This window comes from Anomaloglossus baeobatrachus, chromosome 6 (genome assembly GCF_048569485.1).
Source record: "Anomaloglossus baeobatrachus isolate aAnoBae1 chromosome 6, aAnoBae1.hap1, whole genome shotgun sequence".
NCBI lineage: Eukaryota > Metazoa > Chordata > Amphibia > Anura > Aromobatidae > Anomaloglossus > Anomaloglossus baeobatrachus.
In genome coordinates, this window is record NC_134358.1 from 120224911 (window position 1) to 120244697 (window position 19787).

Here is a 19787-nt window from a genome sequence, read left to right on the forward strand (position 1 = left end):
GTACACACAGTGCCAGATAGCCGGACAGTGCCACCTGTACAGACAGTGCCAGATAGCCGGACACTGTGCCACCTGTACACACAGTGCCAGATAGCCGGACACTGTGCCACCTGTACAGACAGTGCCAGATAGCCGGACTCTGTGCCACCTGTACAGTCTGTGCCAGATAGCCGGACTCTGTGCCACCTGTACAGTCTGTGCCAGATAGCCGGACACTGTGCCACCTGTACAGACAGTGCCAGATAGCCGGACACTGTGCCACCTGTACAGACAGTGCCAGATAGCCGGACACTGTGCCACCTGTACACACAGTGCTAGATAGCCGGACACTGTGCCACCTGTACACACAGTGCCAGATAGCCGGACACTGTGCCACCTGTACAGACAGTGCCAGATAGCCGGACACTGTGCCTCCTGTACACACAGTGCCAGATAGCCGGACACTGTTGTGCCACCTGTACAGACAGTGCTAGATAGCCGGACACTGTGCCCCCTGTACACACAGTGCCAGATAGCCGGACACTGTGCCCCCTGTACACACAGTGCCAGATAGCCGGACACTGTGCCACCTGTACAGACAGTGCTAGATAGCCGGACACTGTGCCCCCTGTACACACAGTGCCAGATAGCCGGACACTGTGCCCCCTGTACACACAGTGCCAGATAGCCGGACACTGTGCCACCTGTACACACAGTGCCAGATAGCCGGACAGTGTGCCACCTGTACACACAGTGCCAGATAGCCGGACACTGTGCCACCTGTACACACAGTGCCAGATAGCCGGACACTGCCACCTGTACAGACAGTGCCAGATAGCCGGACACTGTGCCACCTGTACAGACAGTGCTAGATAGCCGGACACTGTGCCACCTGTACACACAGTGCCAGATAGCCGGACACTGTGCCACCTGTACACACAGTGCCAGATAGCCGGACACTGTGCCACCTGTACACACAGTGCCAGATAGCCGGACACTGTGCCACCTGTACACACAGTGCCAGATAGCCGGACACTGTGCCACCTGTACAGACAGTGCCAGATAGCCGGACACTGTGCCACCTGTACACACAGTGCCAGGTAGCCGGACACTGTGCCACCTGTACACACAGTGCTAGATAGCCGGACACTGTGCCACCTGTACACACAGTGCTAGATAGCCGGACACTGTGCCACCTGTACACACAGTGCTAGATAGCCGGACACTGTGCCACCTGTACACACAGTGCTAGATAGCCGGACACTGTGCCACCTGTACAGACAGTGCCAGATAGCCGGACACTGCCACCTGTACAGACAGTGCCAGATAGCCGGACACTGCCACCTGTACAGACAGTGCCAGATAGCCGGACTCTGTGCCACCTGTACACACAGTGCCAGATAGCCGGACTCTGTGCCACCTGTACACACAGTGCCAGATAGCCGGACACTGCCACCTGTACACACAGTGCTAAATAGCCGGACACTGTGCCACCTGTACACACAGTGCCAGATAGCCGGACACTGTGCCACCTGTACACACAGTGCCAGATAGCCGGACTCTGTGCCACCTGTACACACAGTGCCAGATAGCCGGACTCTGTGCCACCTGTACACAGTGCCAGATAGCCGGACTCTGTGCCACCTGTACACTCAGTGCTAGATAGCCGAACACTGTGCCACCTGTACACACAGTGCCAGATAGCCGGACAGTGTGCCACCTGTACACACAGTGCCAGATAGCCGGACACTGTGCCACCTGTACACACAGTGCCAGATAGCCGGACACTGCCACCTGTACAGACAGTGCCAGATAGCCGGACACTGCCACCTGTACACACAGTGCTAGATAGCCGGACACTGTGCCACCTGTACAGACAGTGCCAGATGGCCGGACACTGTGCCACCTTGTACACACAGTGCCAGATAGCCGGACACTGTGCCACCTGTACAGACAGTGCCAGATAGCCGGACACTGTGCCCCCTGTACACACAGTGCCAGATAGCTGGACACTGTGCCACCTGTACACACAGTGCTAGATAGCCGGACACTGTGCCACCTGTACACACAGTGCCAGATAGCCGGACACTGTGCCACCTGTACAGACAGTGCCAGATAGCCGGACACTGTGCCACCTGTACACACAGTGCTAGATAGCCGGACACTGTGCCACCTGTACAGACAGTGCCAGATAGCCGGACACTGTGCCACCTGTACACACAGTGCCAGATAGCCGGACACTGTGCCACCTGTACACACAGTGCCAGATAGCCGGACACTGTTGTGCCACCTGTACAGACAGTGCCAGATAGCCGGACTCTGTGCCACCTGTACACACAGTGCCAGATAGCCGGACACTGTGCCACCTGTACAGACAGTGCCAGATAGCCGGACACTGTGCCACCTGTACACACAGTGCCAGATAGCCGGACACTGTGCCACCTGTACAGACAGTGCCAGATAGCCGGACACTGCCACCTGTACAGACAGTGCCAGATAGCCGGACACTGTGCCACCTGTACAGACAGTGCCAGATAGCCGGACACTGTGCCACTTGTACAGACAGTGCCAGATAGCCGGACACTGTGCCTCCTGTATACACAGTGCCAGATAGCCGGACACTGTGCCACCTGTACACACAGTGCCAGATAGCCGGACACTGTGCCACCTGTACACACAGTGCCAGATAGCCGGACACTGTGCCACCTGTACACACAGTGCCAGATAGCCGGACACTGTGCCACCTGTACACACAGTGCCAGATAGCCGGACACTGTGCCACCTGTACACACAGTGCCAGATAGCCGGACACTGTGCCACCTGTACAGACAGTGCCAGATAGCCGGACACTGTGCCACCTGGACATACAGTGCCAGGCAGCCCGACACTGTCAACTTTAACCCCTTTCGATCAAGGACGTACCTCTATGTCCTTGGTCATATATGTACCTGTGGGCTTGCACGGTGAGGCCTCATTATTCCTCGCACATGTAGGCTGGTCTGATCATGGCGCTCTTTTCCTTCACTTTGCACTGTGCCTCAAAAGTAGATTTTCACCACGCATGGGGTATCGGTGTGCTCAGGAGAAATAGCACAATAAATATTATGGTGCACTTTCTCCTATTACCCTTGTGAAAATGCAAAATTTTATGGCTAAAGTAACATTTTTGTGGGAAAAAGTAAAATTTTCATTTTTTCCTTCTACATTGGTTTAGTTCCTGTGAAGCTCCTGAAGGGTTAATAACTTTCCTGAATTTGGTTTTGAGCAGTATGAGGGGTGCAGTTTTCAGAATGGGGTCACTTCTGGGTATTTTCTGTCACCTATGCCTCTCAAAGTCTCTTCAAATGTGATGTAGTCCCTAAATAATTGTTTTGTACATTTTGTTGGAAAAAATGAGAAATTGCTGATAAACTTTGACCCCTTCTAATTTCCTGACAAAAAATTATGTTTCAAAAATTGCACTGATGTAAAGTAGACATTTAACATGGGAAATGTTATTTAGTAACTATTTTGTGTGACAGAACTCTCTGGTTTAAAGGGAACCACCCAGCAGGATTTTCATATATAAAGTAAAGCCAGGGCTAGGATGCTGAATGTAATCATATCTTTTGTTAAGAGATTGGATGTTTTATTTCAGAAATATGTGCAAGTAAAGTTCCAGCAATGCACTGCTATTTGATTGACAGGTGCAACAGGAAGGGATTATGTGGGTTGGGTCTTGCTGTCTATTCCCGCCCCTGTCTGCTTGCTTCACCTTCCTCACCCTGTCACTTTCAAATATTAATTCTGGCGCAGACAGACAGGGGCAGGAATAGATAGCAAGACCCAACCCACATATTCCCTTCCTGTTGCACCTGTCAATCAAACAGCAGTGCATTGCTAGAACTTTACTTGCACATATTTCTGAAATAAAACATCCAATATCAGAACAAAAGTTATGGTTGCATTCAGCATCCTAGCGCCAGTATAGCACTGGCTTTACTTTATATATGAAAATCCTGATGGGTGGTTCCCTTTAAGGGCTAGCGAAGTTTTCAAAATTTTCTACAAATTTCCAATATTTTCACAAATAAATGCAAAAAATATCATCCTAAATTTACCACTTACATGAAGTACAATATGTCACGAAAAAACAGTCATAGAATCACCGGGATCCATTGAAGCGTTCCAATTATGATGAAGCGTTCCAAAATGACACTGGTCCGAATTGTAAAAAATGGCCTGGGCATGAAGGGTAAACAGCCTGGGGAGGAGGGGGTTAATTAAACCTGAAAGTCTACATTGCATCTCAGTTTCATTTTAAATAAACAGTAGCGGCATGCAAAACCCAAATCACAAAGATTCGTCAATGTCCAAATATTTCTGGACCTAACTGTAGAAACTTGTGCTCAGAACAAATAATAGGTGCAGACAGCCATGGACTCGAATGTCTCTGTGTGCTTTGCATGAAATTAAGCAAAAAACTGAAATGTGAAAGTCGGAAGTGTGAATGGCGCCATGTTAAATGCATTGCCTCCTGGTCATACTAAGGGACATCCAGTTACCAGGTGCCCGTCCTGCCCTCACACTTGGTCCCAGTGATAGTTATTTTTACGTGAAGACAAGGCGTAGCACCCATCCCCCGGTAGGTGCCTGTGGTTACACTGGAGTACAGCTCTGTATACACTGTGTTTGAGTCATGATTATTTTGGCCTAATCCCAATTTTTTCGCCATTTTTTTTTTTTATTAAATTAATTTAGGAATAATTATTAATTAGCACTATTTAATAAATAGAGAGACTTCAGTACTCTCCGCAGATTGTGATCCTGCCAGTTTCCAGCTACATATTTTACGTGTTGTCTCTGGACGGAGCACATCCATTATCATGACTTTCACTGTCAGAGCCGTCTGGTCAATTCATGTCCCTCTGATATTGAAGAATACGTCACTAAATGTCAGATAAACTTTACATCGATTTTATGTTGTGAACTATTCCTTGTGAGAGTTAGTATTGACATGATTCGGGGGGACGTGTATAGATCAGGGATAGAATGAAAATCTGCAGTAGAAAATATGGCTTTGTTTTCTCTTTTCTCTTCAGGGTAATGATGAACCAGTTATCTTAGCAACATACACAATTTCCAAGGCTTTTGGTTCTACTAAGTAATTATGGTGCGTCTGACAGTTGAGCTCATCGCACGGACGAATAATCACCTCCGCAACAGGAAAGATGAAACCATCACTCAGTGTCTGAAGCGAGTGACTCACCTGAATTTTTCTAATAAACATATAGATTGTCTTGTAAGTACCAGAAATCTATCTATCTATCTATCTATCTATCTATCTATCTATCTAGCTAGCTAGCTTGTGACTGATGCGTTGTACAGCGGATGACAATAATTGGAAATAGAAAGCGGATTCCGTTGTAAAACGAGAGCGAGAGAGCGATCAGCTGATCGTTCACAATAGCCGGCTTTTGAGAGCGATCAGCTGATCTCCCAGCCGCTGGCTTTTGAGAGCGATCAGCTGATCTCCCGGCGGCCAGCTATTGTGAACGATTAGCTAATCGCTCTCTTTAGCCGGCGGCCAGGAGATCAGCTGATCGCTCTCAAAAGCCAGCGGCTGGGAGATCAGCTGATCGCTCTCAAAAGCCAGCGGTCGGGAGATCAGCTGATCACTCACAGAAGCCAGTGGCCGGGAGATCAGCTGATAGCTCACAGAAGCCAGCCGACGGGTGATCAGCTGATCGCTCACAGCAGCCGGTCGCCGGGTGATCAGCTGATCGCTCACAGCAGCCGGCCGCCGGGTGATCAGCTGATCGTTTGGCCGCCAAGAGAGAGCATACGCAGTGAAATCCTAAGAATTTCGCTGCTCAAAAAACGTTACACTCTGCGTTCCTGCCGCCCGAGGGTCAGTCGTTCCACGACTGATCAGTCGGGCGGAGGATGCAACGCAAGGGCATCAGTCACAATCCGCCGCTCATATAAGTCTATGGGAAATAACGGAATCCGCCAAACGGATTGCGTTGTTTATTAGAGCGGCAGATTGTGACTGATGCAAAACGACGGAAATGTGAACCTAGCCTAACAGCTGTGGGTGGATCAGAACGGTTAACTAGTTAAATCCCACTGTCAATCTCTGACAGCGGGATTTAAAACGTGCCGGCGGAGAGCCCATCATTCCTTGCTGCGATCGGTGCTCCCGTGATTTGATCGTGCGGTGTTAATGGGTTGTCATTACATCCAGGGGTCGGCTGAGAGATTGTGATTTCTGCTGTACAGAACAATGCTGATTCACTGCTATCTATAGCACAAGCGATATGATGATTGCAGCTGCTGTAGTAAAAACAGTAAAAAATTTGGTATCGCTGCATTCAGAAATGTCTGATCTATCAAAATAATAGAATAAATTAATCCAATTAGAAAAAATCAGAATGCTAGAATTACATTTTTTTGGCCTCTGCAACAATACAATAAGATACAATAAGAGGCCATCAAAACATTGTATCTACCCCAAAATGGAATGAGTAAAAACATTAGCCCTTGGCGCATAAAATAAGCCGTCACTGAGCCCCAGATCCTGAAAAATGAGACCGCTACGCGTCTTAGAAATTAGCACCAAAAGCGCCATCTTTGGGGTGACAAATTTCTGATTTTTGTTTCACTACTTAACTTGAAAAAAAACCCCCAAAACAATAAATGTTTGTTATCTACCAACTCGTACTGACCAGGTGAATGATACTGCCAAGGTAGTTTTACCATATAGAGAACATGGTATATAACCCCAAAAACGATTTTTTTCCAGTTTCACCGCACTTGGAATTTTTTTCCCCATTTTCCAGTACACTATAAGGTAAAATGAATGGTGTCATTCAAAAGTACAACTTGTGCCGCAAAAAACAAGCCCTCGTACGGGCATATTTACAGAAAAATAAAAAAGTTATGGCTCTTGGAAAAAGGGGAGGAAAAAACAAAAACAGAAATAGGCCATGCCGTGAAGGGGTTAATGACTTAAAGGGGACTAGAGGCCAGTGGCCTCGCTCCATACACTTGCATTGAGCTATGGCACACCCCTCTAGTTGGATTCTGGTCGGTAGTCTGCATATGACATACAAGTGCCCACGTGATCACCATTCCCAGCTCTGAAACCGGCGAATCTACACAGCGTACAGTGCATACAGTGTCAGGATTTTTGTACATTTAGACCTGACAACCCCTTTAAGTCTGGGGTAGATCCTTAAGGGAGGAAGGTCTAAAGGAAAGCTTTATACTACTTTTCTCAGCAGTGAGCCGTCTTGATTTTCAATTTCACTTGGTTTTGAACAGCGATAATGTTAACGTGATTAAAAATGGCACTATCTTAGCTTTGAGATTTCTGAAATATCCACAGAATACACAATAAATGTCTTGGAGATACAGGTCCCAACTCCTTGGCACCAACTCCTGAGTCAAAATCGCGTTTTCTCAAAATTCTGACCCACCCGGGTTGTTGCTTCATCGAGGCAAAGAGTGGCTGGAGAGGTGGGATAGAGAGGTGGGATAGAGAGGTGGCCATGCGTGTGCGAATCTCTCTTTTTCTAAGAGACTTCGGAAAGCAATCGGGCAGTTGTCGATGCTGCAGCAGCTGCTTGGCCAGGTTGGTCAGGGATGTACTATTCCGCGCATTTTATTTTTTATTTTCCTTAAGAAAGCTAAGATAATGTGACCTTTGTATGCAGATCTGAGGTAATAGTGGTGCAATAACTGCTAACTATTTGATCACTATAAGGGTATGTGCACATGATCTGGACCCGCTGCGTCCTGGTCGTGGCAGGTCCTGACCTGCGGGGCCACGAGTCGCCTCCACAGGAGACGACAGCCGCTTGTGCCCACGATCCAGGCTCGGGCAGTTGCGGTCTCTCGCTGTGCTCTCCCTGTGGAAACCACTTGCCTCTCCGCAACACAGAATTGACATGCTGTGGCTCGGGAAGCCGCACCGCAGGTCAGTTTTTGCTGCAGGAAAAACAAGCACAGTGGGCGTGGGATTTCTAGAAATGACATCCACTGTGCTTGTACTGTACAATGCAGCGTTTTGGACGCAGAGAAAACATGCTATGTCGAAAACACTGTAAACCCTGATGTGGGCATGAAGCGTTAGGGCTCATGCGCACGTAACTGCTGAATATTCTGCAGCGATTTGACAGCACATGTGCGCTTCAAATCCCTGCAGAAACACTGCATAATTAATGCAGTTTTTTTTGTTAAAAAAAGCCGATTTCATGCGCTATGGCTCCTGCCTCCACCATAGACAGAGTGGGAGCTGCATCCAGAACGCACAAATAATTGACATGCTGCTTTTATGAACGCACGGATTTGGGTCAAAATTTTAGCACCCAAATCGCTGCGTTCAAAAAAGCATCGTGCGCACGTCTCATGCACAATCTTCATAGATTGTGCAGGGGACGCAGGACGCATGCATTTACGCTGCAGTGCTATACGCAGCGTAAATGCATGTAATTACGCAATGTGCTAATGAGCCCTTAGGGTAAAGCCAGATGTGCAGTTGGTCATGCTTGAAACTCTACTTGAGTTGTGTCCAGTAGTCGCACAATTTTCTTTCATATTTGTACTGTTGGTGACGCTTCCATTCACACGTCTGGTCTGTTCACATAGGACTAAAAATGGCTTCTTGAATTGGGGTCCTATTGGCTTTTAGCCTTTTTTGTGACTGAGTGCTGATCATTACAGGAGATTTGGGCTTACATTGTCATACCTCAGTCTCTCTAATGCAAACCCTGCAGTAAGTAGACAGATAACAGGATAGTAAGCAATATACTAATAATTTATGCCAAGTAGCATTAATATGGCACTATGTATGGCCTCTGATTCATCAGTTGCGTTTTTTGTCACTTTTCTTTGTTTTGATGTTTTTTCTTCAAATTCTTCAAAATGGGGCTCAGAGTTCATGAATTGTGTACGGAGTTAAAAATGATCTTCTAATTTTGTCTTTTCAAGCTTCTTGCAACTTTTTAATGCAAACAGTCACACGTTTCATGAAATGTCGCCAAAATTGCACAATTACATGAGTACTTAAAAACACTGCGGGGAGGACATTTACACTAAAAATGCTGAATCTGGTCAAAGCCAAAACCTTGTCCACAATAGCAAACATAAAGAAAAAACAAAACAAATATATATATATATATATATATATATAAAAAACCCAAACAGGCAAACTAGACTTAAAAAAAGGCTCAAATTAAAAGAAGATTAAGGCGTAAATGAACACCAAAAACTAGACAAAAAAAGCGCACATACAATAATGAATTGGGCCCTTTACTTTAATCGCTCCTCCGCGCCTGTGAAGCCTGAGTCCCAGCAGCGGCTGTCCAGGGCTTGTAGATTTTTATTACAATGAAAGAGGCGTTTGTCATCAGCATAAATGTATCCATTATACAGTAAGAAGGAAGCCACGCACAGGGTATATGTGTGCGGCCGCATGTGTGAGGGCAGTGTCACTTGTGTAGCTCGTTCAGACTTGCGTTCCCTCGATGCATCAACTTTTGCTCCCTTTCACATCACATTACAGTGACGTGTTCACATTTCATGCTGTTCCAAAAAGCTGAACACCAGTTTATGGGGTAATTGGTGCGTTCACCTTCGCTCGTTCACCTCTGTCAGGATACTTTTTCCTGTTAGGTTTGGATTTTACACACGTTAATTATGGTAGGTATTGTCTTAAGAGACTGTCTGAATTCTTTGTTAATGACATTTATCCTTTCTTGGAGAGACCACATAGAATATAATGCTCTAGTTATACTGGGACTATAATGTACTTGTCTGATATAATGTAAATCATCACACACAAATATAATCCTCTAGAATTACATAATACTGCATTTTGATCAGTTGTTGGTAAATGTCTGTTCAACATCTTGTCTCTTCCTTGTTCTTCATGTTCCTTAGGGATATTACATCAGATATACTCTATTATAAATTCCAAGGCGACCTTCATATCTGCATCACAAAAGCCTTTTTTGTACGGTCTAAGGGGCACTTTGCACACTACGACATCGCAAGCCGATGCTTGCGATGCCGAGCGCGATAGTCCCCGCCCCCGTCGCAGCTGCGATATCATGGTGATAGCTGCCGTAGCGAACATTATCGCTACGGCAGCTTCACATGGACTCGCCTGCCCTGCGACGTCGCTCTGGCCGGCGACCCGCCTCCTTATTAAGGAGGCGGGTCGTGCGGCGTCACAGCGACGTCACACGGCAGGCGGCCTATAGAAGCGGAGGGGCGGAGCTGAGCGGGATGTAAACATCCCGCCCACCTCCGTCTTTCCGCATAGCCGGCGTGAGCTGCAGGACGCAGGTAAGGCGATGTTCCTCGCTCCTGCGGCTTCACACACAGCGATGTGTGCTGCCGCAGGGGAACGAGGAACAACATCGTAACATCGGTCATTCCGAAATTATGGAAATTACCGACGCTACACCGATGATACGATTTGGACGTTTTTGCGCTCCTTAATCGTATCAAAAAGGATTTACACACTATATCGCCTGCGACGCCGGATGTGCATCACTTTCGATTTGACCCCACCGACATCGCAGCTGCGATGTCGTAGTGTGCAAAGTGCCCCTAAGTTGACAACAGCTATGTATATACACAGTAATTAAAACCACCATGGTAGTTAACCGCTTCCCGTTACAATGCCGTCTTTTCATGTTATAATGGCACATAACAGGAGGTGATCGTGGTCCCAAGACTCTCCACATCTGACAGTACTCACTCCCCGCTGCTAAAACCTACACCGCAGCAGGGAATGGAATGATTGCTGTCAATGTTTGCAGCGGCTCAGTTAAAGAGGATGCTTCAAATTTGGAATTTATCCCCTATCCATAGGATATCGATAGGATAGGGGATAACTTTCCGACTGCTGGGACCCTCATCAATCCAGAAAAGCAGTGATTTTACGAGCTCAGGGGAATGAAGAGGAGATGATCATGTGCATTGCTGCCTCATTCTTTCTTATGGAAGTACTGAAGACCAGCTAAGTGTAGCTCTCGGATATCTCCGGCGGTCCCTTGAAGAATATATAGAGTAGAGGTGCGTAGGACCAACCACTGCGCTATTCACATGGGGCTCTTCAGAGTCCCAATTGTCAGGATCAGTGGGAATCCCAGCGGCTGACCTCAGAATGGGAAGTTATGTCCTACCCTTGAGGCAACCGCTTTAACACCTTACAATAGTGACTGCAATATATGAGAAGTTTGACACAGGGAGAATTGCTCCCTCTGTCACTCCATCTATTTTTTTTATCGCATTCTACTCTGCTTATTTTACTCGCCGTGTGTCCTAGCCCTAAGTGTATCCCCATGAGTGATACATATATAAGCGTAACATGTTAACTGTTATCTCTAAATTGTTCTTAATTAAACCTGATTATTGATAAGACATTCTATAATGTTATACACGGAGTATCCTCTGCTTATTGATTGATATAAGAGGTTTAATTCGCCCCAGATTATGATGTTGAACAGTGTACAAATATACTAATTGCCAGGGTGTTCTTCCTTGATAAAGATCCTCCTCCTTCTTCCCCCCACCCCTTACTTTTTTTATTTTCTTTTTCATTTGCACTTATTTGAATGTCACAATATAGACCTTAATACTTGTGATCCCCCATCCCCTGTGTGGGGAAATCATTCTGCATTGAACCTTATATTTGTGGTTAAAAGATACAAATTTCAATTAAACATTTTGGAAACTAAAAAGACATATGTATCCCAAAATTATATAAATGAAAACTACCATTCATTAGGAAGAAAACAAGATTTTTCCAAATTTATAAAAAGGAATTGAAGACGTGGGTGGGGGGGCCGAAGTGTGGCAGAAGGGACAAAAGTGTATATAGAGGACAGAAATGTGGCAGAAGGGACAGACGTGTGGCAGAAGTGAGCAGAGTGGACAGAAGTGACAAAAGTGTATATAGAGGACAGAAATGTGGCAGAAGTTTGGCAGGAGGGACAGAAGTGTGCAGAAGGGACAGAGGTGTATATAGAGGAGAGAAGTGTGGCAGAGAGGAGAGAAGTGTGGCAGAAAGGAGAGAAGTGTGACAGAAGGGACAAGTGTGCAGAGGGGACAGAATTATCATTATTAGTGTTTCCTTATTGATGTTGAATTTGTAATATGTACGGTACTTATTTTGTAAATTTTAACAAATCAATATAATACACATTGAGCCACTTTTGACTGAGAACCAATACTAAATCTATATATATAATTGCCTTATTCTGTCTGTCTTGCTCCAAAATTGTGTCCTTACAGTGACAACCGTCGGATTGGCCGCTGGGCTCGGCCTGGCCCCGCCCCCCCCACGGATTGGCCGCTGGGCTCGGCCTGGCCCCGCCCCCCGCATGGATTGGCCGTTTGGTCAGGCCACGCCCCTCACGCGGTGCCGCTAGGCCACGCCCCCGCACGCGGTGTCGCTAGGCTACGCCCCTCACGCGGTACCGCTAGGCCACGCCCCCTCACGAGGTGTCGCTAGGCTACGCCCCTCACGCGGTACAGCTAGGCCACGCCCCTCACACTATGCCGCTAGGCCACGCCCCCGCACTATGCCGCTAGGCCACGCCCAACACGCGGTGCCGCTAGGCCATGCCCCCTCATACTATGTCGCTAGGCCACGCCCCCACATACTATGTCACTAGGCCACGCCCCTCACACTGTGCCTCTAGGCCACGCCCTCACACTATGCCGCCAGGCCACGCCCCTCTCACTATGCCGCTAGGCCACGCCCCCTCACACTGGCGCTAGGCCACGCCCCTCACTATACCGCTAGGCCACGCCCCTCACAATATGCCGCTAGGCCACGCCACTCACACTATGCAGCTAGGCCACGCCCCCTCACGATGCCGCTAGGCCACGCCCCTCATACTGCCGCTAGGCCACGCCCCTCACACTGCCACTAGGCCACGCCCCCTGACACTATGCTGCTAGGCCACGCCCCCTCACTATACCGCTAGGCCACACACCCTCACACTATGCAGCTAGGCCACGCCCCTCACGATCCCACTAGGCCACGCCCCCTCACACTATGGTGCTAGGCCACGCCCCCTCACACTGGTGCTAGGTCACGCCCCCTCACACTATGGCGCTAGGCCACGCCCCTCACACTATGGCGCTATGCCACGCCCCTCACACTATGATGCTAGGCCACGCCCCCTCACACTATGGCACTAGGCCACGCCCCCACTATGCCGCTAGGCCACACCCCCACTATGCCGCTAGGCCACGCCCCCACTATGCCGCTAGGCCACGCCCCCGCACTGTGCCGCTAGGCCACGCCCCCCGCACACGTTGGGCACCTGTACACCTCCCCCCAGGACAACTCCTCCCATTATACTCCTCTCAGGGGTTTGCAGCATGGGGGATGGAGCACGATGGGGGGTGAAGCATGGGGGATGCAGCACGATGGGGGGGGTGCAGCATGATGGGGGGTGCCCAGAATGGGGGGATGAAACACGATGGGGGGTTCGCAGCATGGGAGATGGTGCACGATGGGGGGTGCAGCATGGGGGATGGAGCACGATGGGGGGTGCCCAGAATGGGGGGATGAAACACGATGGGGGGTTCGCAGCATGGGGGATGGAGCACGATGGGATGCGCAGCATGGGGGATGGAGCACGATGGGGGGTGCAGCATGGGGGGGATGGAGCACGATGGGGGGTGCCCAGAATGGGGGATGGAGGACGATGGGGGTGTGCAGCATGGGGGATGGAGCACGATGGGGGGTGCACACCTCCCCCCTAAACACACACACACGCACCGCACAACACACCACACACACTGGGAACCACAAACACCCCCCTACACAGACACCCACACACAGACAACGCTGCACACACACAACACACAAACACCGTGGCACACACAAATATATGCACATACCGCGCAACACACACACATTGCACAAAATATACCTCCCCCCAAAACACACACACACGCACCCCACACCCACACGCACATAAACTGCGCAACACACACAGCACCACACACAGACAACACTGCAGACACACAGCGCTCCACAAACAACGGAACACACACAACGAAACACACAAACAACACCGCTCTCACACCCCCACACCCAGACAACACCCAGAACATTTACAGTGCCCTACACAAACACTTGGTAACTACACACAACAACATCTATATATATATATATAACAAAAATCATACATTAACTACACAATAAATTCTAGAATACCCGATGAGTTAGAATCGGGCCACCTTCTAGTATATTAATAAATCTGAACTTTAACTTAATGGTCACAAAAAATTGATAAAAGTGATTCAGTGTCATGCACCAGGGAGCAGATAACCACAGTGTATAGGTGATATGAGATATTGAGGATTCATTATATACCTAAAATCTTTTGATAGTTATTATTATTTATATCCTTTATCTCCTCAGGATGACCTGTCTGCGTGCAAAAATCTGACAGTCTTATACCTTTATGACAATAACATTAGGGAAATAAGGAGTCTGGGATTCCTAACAAACCTAACGCACCTGTACCTCCAGAATAACAGCATCTCCTGCATAGAAAGTCTGAGCGGTCTGAAACGACTCGAAAAACTGTAAGTTCCATCCTTTGGTGTCTGATATTTCTTTATCATAAATCACCTGACATTTTCATGTGTTTGTACTGTGTTTTGAAAGAAAATGTTATGAAAAAACACTGTATGTTACTATACCCTAAATCTGTGACTATATTGAAAGCGCGGACGTTCAATACTTAGAATTTTTTTTTTTTTAAAGGAAAATTCTGAAAAGTAAGTTGAGATATTCAGGGTTGTGTTCTATTTCCACATTACACATCCATGACCTACACTTTGTATAGTAAGGCCATCCTATTCCAAGTGGGCAACATTCACACTGTTGTGACTAGCGACGGTCCATCATTTCTCCATTTGTAGTTAGAAATATGGAGCAAGAATGCTTTACTCTATAAACTTGTCCATTTTTTTTGCATGTGCAGTTATTGCTCTTTTGTCCACAGGTATTTAGGAGGAAATTATCTCACTGTCATTGAAGGACTGGAAGGACTTGGGGAATTGAGAGAACTCCATATTGAAAGTCAGAAGATTCCTCCCGGAGAGAAGTTGCTGTTTGATCCAAGGACACTTCATTCCTTGTCTGTTAGTATCAGTATAGTATATGTTGTTCGCCCGGACATTAATAGTGTATTGGCGCTCCAGAAGTAATTTAACTTAACTGTGTTTTTGCTTTTCCGTATTTTTCCCAGAAGTCTCTATCTGTACTGAATATCAGCAATAATAACATTGACGAACTAAGAGAACTTGAAGTTTTGGAAAACATAACCCAACTTTTGTCTGTGGACAATCACCTTAATGATATCAAGGTATGTCTTTTACAGTTGTTCAAGCAAGTCGATACTGACCTATTGTCAGTCAAAACATTGATTTTTCCAGCATCCATGACGGCATCACGAGAGAGGGGATCCGCCCATCAAGGACAGGAAACCTTCAGGACAAAAAGGGGCGGCACTTCTCTCCACATCAGTTGGTTTCCTGTCCTTGAATGAGGAACCTCCAAGAATGGGGGGAATGGAAGAAGCCGGATAAGAGAAGCTCCATCCCGGCAGCCTTCAAACGAAAATACCCCTTTGAGGATGCCGCCTGTTACTTCTGGGCCAAGACTCCTAAGCTGGATGTCGCTATTACCAGGACATCAAAGAAGTTTTCTCTATCTTTTGAGGATATAGGATCCTTACAGGACCCTTTAGACAGGAGAGCGGACCAATTTCTTAAGAATATTTGGGAATCTTCAGCTGGAGCTTTAAGACCGGCCATTGCAGCTACCTGGACAACACGGTCCCTAGCGGTCTGGATTGACCAACTCAAAGATCAACTTAAAGAAGGATCCTCTAGGGAGTCTATTATTTCCTCCCTTCTCTTTACTATGTGGAGTAGCAGAGTTCTTAGCAGACGCTTACACAGACTCAGCTAGGCTGGCAGCTAAGGGTACCGTCACACGAAACAACGTACCAGCGATTTGACCTGGTCAGGATCGCTGGGAGGTCGCTGGTGAGATGTCACACAGTCAGACCTTACCAACGACGCAGTAATGATAGAAGTCGCAGTAGCGACCTGTATAATGATCTCAGTGGTCATTGGGACCCTGTCACATAAGCGTCAAACACAGCGATGCGTCCTGCCCTGCGGGAGTTCGACGACCAAAAAATGAACCTGAAAAGTGTGTAACGATCAGCGATTTCACAGCAGGGGCCAGGTCGCTGCTTAGTGTCACACACAGTGAGATCTCTGATGAGGTCACTAGTACGTCACAAAACCTGTGACTCAGCAGCGATCTCGCTATGAGAGAAGTACCCTTAAGTCATCAGCCTTATCTAATGCTGCCAGAAGAGCACTCTGGCTTAAGTGTTGCCTGGGGAATATTCAAACCAGATCAAAACTTTGTACTATCCTGCGCCAGGGGGAATACCTGTTCGGACCGCTTCTTGATAAGATTTTAGAAAAAGCAGGGGATAAGAAAAAAGGATTTCCAAGCACACCCTTTCGGTCCTTTAAGAGGACCTTTCGGAAAAGTAGGTTTGACAGAAGAACTTCCATTAGTGGTCGGAGTAATTGGTCTGACAGAAGAAAACCAGGGAAGGGATTCAGATTTAAAGGTTCCACTAAGGATGGCAAAAGATCCCCTAAGTGACTCATTCCCCTAGGTCTGGGGGAGGCTTTCTCGTTTCCTTCTGTCCTGGGAAAGGATATCCTCCAACAAATGGATCCAAGGCCTTATAAGATCCGGCCTCAGACTTACGTTCTGAAAATTGCCTCCTCAAAAATTTGTGATAACACCTCTAAGATCTTCACCAAGGGAACAGATTGCCTTTTGCGGGCGTCACACGGGACGATAAATTGTGCGATAGCATAAGCGATCGCACCCACCCCCGTTGTTTGTGCGTCACGGGCAATTAGTTGCCCGTGGCGCACAAAGTCGTTAACCCCCTGTCACACGCACTAACCTCCCGGGCGACGTCGCTGTGGGCGGCGAACATCCTCTTCCTGAAGGGGGAGGGAAGTTCGGCGTCACAGCGACATCACACGGCAGCCGGCCAATAGAAGCGGAGGGGCGGAGATGAGCGGGACGTAAACATCCCGCCCACCTCCTTCCTTCCGCATTGGCGGCGGGACGCAGGTAAGCTGTGTTCCTCGCTCCCGGGGTGTCACACGGAGAGATGTGTGCTGCCACGGGAGTGACAAACAACCGGAGCACAGAAGGAGGAATGAGATTATGAAAATGAACGACGTGTCAACGATGAACGAGAAGGTGAGTATTTCTGCTCGTTCATAGGTGTCACACGGTACGATATCTCTGACGATGCCGGATGTGCGTCACTAACGACGTGACCCCCGATGACATATCGCCAGATATATCGTACCGTGTGACGCCCACATTAGAGTTAGAGGTTCAGAGTCTGGTACAGAAGAAGGTGCTGTTAAAAGTTCCCACTCAGGAGAAAGTAGTAGGTTTTTATTCGACACTTTTTTTTGCTAAGAAAACCGGACTGCACATATCGCACCATAATCAACTTGAAAGCACTCAACACCTATTTAGCCGTAGAGCGCTTCAAAATGGAATCAATGAGATCCACAGTGAAACATCTACTTCCAGACTGTCACATGGTGGTGGTGGATCTGAAGGATGTATATTATCATGTCTCGATAAGCATGAAATTTCAGAAATTCCTTAGAGTAGCCCTATATGTAGAGGGAAAGATCGAACATTTCTAGTACGCAGCCCTCCCATTCAGTCTCGCGGTGGCACCAAGAATATTCACAAAGATAATAGCAGAGGTTTCAGCTCACCTTCCTGATTGTCGGCAAGTCTGCCCACCACTGCGAACAGCTTCTGGAAGAGGTGTGTTGCTCTCTAGCGGCTTTGGGATAGTTCCTAAACTGGGAAAAATCAAGGCTAGGTCCAGATAAGATCCAGCTTTTCCTAGGTCTCATTTTAGATTCAGGAATGTCTCCTCCCAGAATCCAAGATAGTGAATTTCCAGATCCAGGTAGTACAGGCGATGAAAACTCAGAGGATGTCGCTCAGAAGAGCAATGTCCCTCCTGGTCTCCCTTACATCAACCATCCCAGCAGTCCTTTGGGCCCAGGCACATACCAGAGTCCTTCAATTGAACATCCTGAAGAACCAAGCAAATCATGTGGGACATCTGGACAGGATCATTATACTCCAGCCCAGGACAGTCGACTCCCTACAATGGTGGCTAGTTCCGGAGAATTTACAAAGAGGCATTCCTTGGACGAATCAGGTATCGTGGTTCTTACCACCGACGCAAGTCTGCAGGGCTAGGGGGCTCACTTTCAGGGTCAGCTAATTCAGGGAGTGTGGTCTGGAAGTGAGTATCATGTTTCCTCAAATACCAAGGAATTACTGGTAGTGAAAAAGCAGTTCCTGCCCTCCCTGTCTGGTCATCATTTGAGAGTCCTCTTGGACAATCGAGTTACGTCAATCACCAGGGGGGCACACGGTCCACATCTCTCATGGAAGTGGCAAGCAGAATCTTAGACCTGGCCAAGAGTTCTCTAAAGTCACTGACAGCAGTTCATATCAGAGGGAAGGAAAATTGTACGGCGGATTTTCTCAGCTGCAGCAGGCTGCGGCAGGGGGAATGGGTCTTAAATCAGTCAGTCTTTTCTCAGATGGCACAGATGTGGGGTATGACAGTGATAGACCTTTTTGCGACCTGCCAGAACAGGAACGTTCCCCAGTGCTGTTCTCTGAATCCTAAGGAGCAACCTCAGGCAGTGGACTCACTGCTGATCAAATGGTACTTCAGCCTTGCTTATGCTTTTCCTCCCATTGCCCTCATTTCAACAGTTCCGAAGAAAATTCGGGAGGACAGGGCAGCAGTAATCCTAATTGCACCCTTATGGCCAAAGAGACCTTGGTTCTGTTGGATGAGGAAGATGTTGATCTCAAGACCATGGGTTCTCCCGGAACTTCCAGACCTTCTCACTCAGGGCCCAGCTCTTCAACCCCTGAGAGGCAGGCTGCATCTGACAGCATGGCTATTGAAAGGACGCTGTTAAAAAATAGAGGATTCTCCCCTGGTCTAATAGCTACTCTTATGCAATGCAGAAAGCCGATTACAACCAAAATCTATGGCAGGACTGAAAGGAAGTTTTTGTCATCCACAGAGGAGAGTCCAGAAGGTCCAGCGCCAATTTCGGTAATCCTAGAGTTCCTTCAGAAGGGGTTAGAACAGGGACTCTCAGTTAGCACGCTTAAAGTCCAGGTGCCGGCTCTTGCCGCCTTGTTTAATTTTGACCTAGCTGGAGATCGTTGGATTTCCCGATTCATCAGGGAATGCTCTAGAGCCAGGCCTAAGCGTAGTCTGTCCTTGCCACCTTGGGATCTTAATATCGTCCTGTTAATGCCCTGTTACACGCAACGACATCGCTAACGAGATGTCGTTGGGGTCACGGAATTCGTGACTCATATCCGTTCTCGTTAGCGACGTTGTTGCGTGTGACACGTACGATCGACCGCTAACGATCAAAAATTCTCACCTTATCGTTGATCGTTGACACGTTGTTCCAAAATATCGTTGCTGCTTCAGGAAGCAGGTTGTTCGTTGTTCCTGAGGCAGCACACAGTGCTACGTGTGACACCCCGGGAACAACGAACAACAACGTACCTGCGTCCTGCCGGCGATGAGGTGGGCGTGTCATTTGTTTGGCTGGTCTCCGCCCCTCCGCTTCTATTGGCGGGCTGCTGTGTGATGTCG

At 47.9% G+C, this 19787-nt stretch overlaps 1 protein-coding gene across 3 annotated transcripts in view; it reads left to right on the forward strand.

Moving 5' to 3' along the window:
• The window catches only part of PPP1R42 (protein phosphatase 1 regulatory subunit 42), an 85632-nt gene that overhangs the window by 4767 nt on the left and 61078 nt on the right, over positions 1–19787 (forward strand). For 2 of the 3 annotated variants that reach the window (XM_075316322.1, XM_075316323.1), the window contains exons 2-5: positions 5061–5260; positions 14417–14583; positions 15006–15144; positions 15252–15368. In XM_075316322.1, the coding sequence (XP_075172437.1) occupies positions 5129–5260; positions 14417–14583; positions 15006–15144; positions 15252–15368 (555 nt within the window). In that variant the 5' untranslated portion in view covers positions 5061–5128. The remainder of the gene's footprint in view (positions 1–5060; positions 5261–14416; positions 14584–15005; positions 15145–15251; positions 15369–19787) is intronic. The other variant, XM_075316324.1, reaches the window with a different exon arrangement.